Below are 3,989 nucleotides of genomic sequence, written 5' to 3'. Positions count from 1 at the left end.
GAATTCGTGCATCAGGCCTCTAATCAGCTAATAAAAAAATTTTGTCATCATCAAAAACAAATTTGACCTTGATCACTGTGACTTGCCAAGACATCTGAGACATGAGTTTGGTTCTTGGAGACACCAGGGGCCACTGTACCTGGCCCCAGGTAATTCCTCCATGCTGACATACACTCTACCCACCAGGCTGGAAGAGAGGCCTGCACATCCTAAGGCCACTGCACTGAACATCAATACCAAAGGGCCAGGAAGGAGGATGATTGAATTGTTCCCTCTGCCCACGTTTATCACAGCACCCCAAGATGCTCTAGTCTCCCACAAGGAGCAAAATATGTTCCTTTCATTCTGCAGTGGCTTCCTGTCTCCACGCAGTTAAGAAGGCTCAGGATACAGATAACATGTTTAATTATGACAAAAGCTCTGGAGTCAGGTAAAGGCTTTAATGTGCTTCTGTTGGACAGTGGCAGGGGCAGGGAAGGGAGGAACAAAAGTAAAATGCCTTGGGAGCCTTGAGTAGACTCAGCTGGCAGCCCACAGGACAGACTCCAAGCTCACAGCCATGGCCTCGAGGGGGGTCACAGGAGATGCCTGGCCGACTGCATCAGAGTAACTAGGACTCTGATCTCAGAGGGAGCAGGCTCACAGGCAGCTGGGAAATCTGCGTGAAGACAACAAGCAGGCATTTCAGAAGAAACACAGCCAATCCCAGACAAAACACCCTCAGGAGTCAGCGCAGGAGCCCTGTAGAAGAGAGAGTGATCAGCACCCGGCACCTGGGACGTACCCTGTCCCCTCCTCTCAGGGCCCTGCAGCATCAGGTAAAGCTGAGATCTGAGAATAAGGTCCTCACCTCCCCCAGAATCTGTGTTGGGGTGAAATCTGCTAAAGAGGACACGCACTTCAGCCTCACCCAGACATGCAGGAGGCGGGGGAACAGCTGTTATCCTTGGGGGATATGAGCATTTCAATCTTTTTAGCAAATTTATTGATAACTAAATGTCCTTCCACCACTAGGACTCACTTATAAATGCCCACAGGCAGGAGGCACCAACATGGGCACAAAGTGGGATCACCCCCGTCCTCCCCGGAAACACACCACAGAGGTGGCCGGCCCTTAAGCAGATTCAGCCACAGTTACACTGAGTGGCATTCTCTGCTTTTCTGAGGGAGAAGAGGTGGTGGTGGTGGTGGTGGGTAATATGGTTTCTGCCCCCAGGGAGTGCCCAGAATGCAGAGACACAGAATGTCATCTTCAGAGAGGCCCCAGTCTGACTAAGGAGGCACAGTCCCAGCTCTCACCAAAGCTGACCACCTTTGTCCAGAAGGTACAGGACCCCACCTTGCAGGCCTCCCCCCACCCCTGCTTCCTCCAGCCCCCAGGGCTGTCGGAGAGCCTGGCTTTGGCCAGAAGCGAATGTATTTTTGATGGCTCGGTACAGATAATGCTGCAGACTTGTCACGGCAGGAGACGGTGTCGGTGGGAGCTAACGGCGCAGGCGCAGGCGCACGCTCACAGGCACACCCACACAGTTGTGGGCACACGCTGATATGACTTGCTTGAGAGTTCTAACGGTTCTTTGGGGTTCAGATCCACGATCACATTTGTTTCTCACAGCAGCCACTAGGTCAGTGATGGCGAACCTTTTGAGCTCGGCGTGTCAGCATTTTGCAAAACCCTAACTTAACTCTGGTGCCGTGTCACATATAGAAATTTTTTGATATTTGCAACCATAGTAAAACAAAGACTTATATTTTTGATATTTATTTTATATATTTAAATGCCATTTAACAAAGAAAAATCAACCAAATAAATGAGTTCGCATGTCACCTCTGACACGCGTGTCATAGGTTCGCCATCATGGTCCTAGAAGCAGAGGCCCCCCTTCAACAGAGGGTCCCTGGCACAGCCCATCCACCCTTTTCCCCAGTTGCTTACCCTTCTGTTTCCTGTGACGGATGACAAGGCCCAGGCCCAGGAAGATCAGCCCCAGCACGAAGCCCCCGATGCCGCTCAGCATCTTGCTCTGGGCGGATCCAGACTGTGCCCCTGGGGAGCAGAGCCTGGGTGTCAGCTTCTGTCCCCAAACCCACAGGGACCCTTTGGAAGCCTCCTCCCCTGGGCGGGACCAGACAGTAAACCCTTGGACACCGTGGGTGGTGACAGGGGGGGTGGGTCCTGCTCCTTCACACACATCCTAACCTTGGACCCCAAGCCCATCACCAGACCCCACAGTCAGCCCTCCAGAGTCCTCAGGCTGGGTTCTGGCTGTGATGTAGAGTGACCTCCCTGGTGTCTGGAAACACAATGAGATCTAATGCCCCTGCCATGGCACCAGTGGGCTCTAGCGTCCTGTGATGTCCACTCAGCAGTGACATCAGGGGTAGGGATCCGATGGGACGGCCAGGGGACACTGTTTGCCCTCTGTCTGTGGGGCCCAGGGTGCAGGAAAGAAACTGCCCCTTACGCCACTCCACTGTGAGGGGGCTCTGGAGGCTGGGGTGTTCCACCCGGCAGGTGTAGATGTCCCCTCGCTGGGGGGTCATTTCCAGCATCACCAGGATCTGGTAGGTCCAGTCCCCGTTCCTAATCAGGGGGGTGGACACGACGCCAGCTGTCTCCTCCTGGTCATTCCGGAACCAGCGGACTTTGATGTGGGCTGGATAGAAATCCGTCACCAAGCAGACCAGCATGTTGTGGTGGTTCAGGGCCTCTGTCTTGGCCGGGGAGATGGTCACTGTAGGCTCCACTGGGAGGGGAGGGGAAACAGAGAGGAAAATAGAGAGTGAGATGTGGGGGCACAGGCAAGTCTCCCCACGGGGAGGGTCCTCCCTGAACCAGCGGGAAAGATCCCTGGATTCCGAGTCCAGGATGAGGACCCGAGCTGGGCCACTTGATTAGCTCAAGTAAGCACATGAGTCAGTTAACTTTTCAGGGTCAAGAGCTAACAGCAATCATTTTATGGGAGTTATTCTGTTACCAATTAATAAAAATGCAGCCTTTAAATGTTTAAATTGCTACGTTATACAGGCCACTGTTCACAATGTTTTTAAATAAAGATGAAAAACCTGGACTTCTTTTCCCTCCATTTGTTGACGGTGACCATGGGGATCAGCTCTAGAGACTCACACCAGGGCAGTGACCATTTCCTGTTGGTCCTGCTGCTCCTCACAGTGGAGAAAACACATCAGTTTGAGTCTCCGGGGGGACCATCAGCACTGGTCATGGCTCCATGAAGAGTAACACGGACTGAGAATTAGGAACGTTACAGACAGTTCTATGTCCGACAGAGCAGGACAGCAGTGACCATCATACCCTGCCTCCGAAGCAATGCTCTCAAACAGGCTCTTCCCTACCATTCTCAGCGGGAAACACAGATGGAATTTAAGGGCAGGAGCACTTCTCACATGTCATCCATCAACAAACCCCTCTCACCTGTTAGCCCAACCCAGCTCAGAAGCCATTCTGTGGCAAACTCCCATTTAATTGTATACTATTAAATAATAAACTTCATGTCCATGTAATCTATGCCACCTGTTTTATTCATTTACTGATTCATTTATTCATTCATTCAACAAATATAAATTTCACAAGCACTAGGAATAGAAAGATAACAGACTACGGTCCCTCCCCTTACAGAAATTGCAATCTAGTAAAATAAATGTTATTTCAAAAGTGTGTGCCCTGACTGGTTTGGCTCAGTGGATAGAGCGTCGGCCTGTGGACTGAAAGATCCCAGGTTCGATTCCAGTCAGGGGAATGTACCTTGGTTGCGGGCACATCCCCAGTGTGGGGTGTGCGGGAGGCAGCTGATCGATGTTTCTCTCTCATTGATGTTTCTAACTTTCTATCTCTCTCCCTTCCTCTCTATAAAAATCAATAAAATATTTTTTTTAAAAAAGAAAGTGTGTCATTTTTTTAAATTTTGTTTTATTGCTTAAAGTATTACAAAGAGTATAACACATGTCTCCTTTTTATTTTCCCCCTTGAC

At 50.6% G+C, this 3,989-nt stretch overlaps 1 protein-coding gene across 1 annotated transcript in view; it reads right to left on the bottom strand.

Moving 5' to 3' along the window:
* Positions 1-388: 388 nt before the first annotated feature.
* Positions 389-3,989, bottom strand: part of LOC102263678 (HLA class II histocompatibility antigen, DQ beta 1 chain) — a gene marked incomplete at its 5' end in the record, with an annotated part of 8,749 nt that continues 5,148 nt past the window's right edge. The window contains 3 exons of the mRNA XM_005860193.2: positions 389-741; positions 1,937-2,047; positions 2,466-2,747. Of these exons, the coding sequence (XP_005860255.2) occupies positions 728-741; positions 1,937-2,047; positions 2,466-2,747 (407 nt within the window). The remainder of the gene's footprint in view (positions 742-1,936; positions 2,048-2,465; positions 2,748-3,989) is intronic.

Source organism: Myotis brandtii, unplaced genomic scaffold, assembly GCF_000412655.1.
Source record: "Myotis brandtii unplaced genomic scaffold, ASM41265v1 scaffold13256, whole genome shotgun sequence".
Lineage (NCBI taxonomy): Eukaryota > Metazoa > Chordata > Mammalia > Chiroptera > Vespertilionidae > Myotis > Myotis brandtii.
This window is presented reverse-complemented; position numbering and strand designations above follow the sequence as displayed.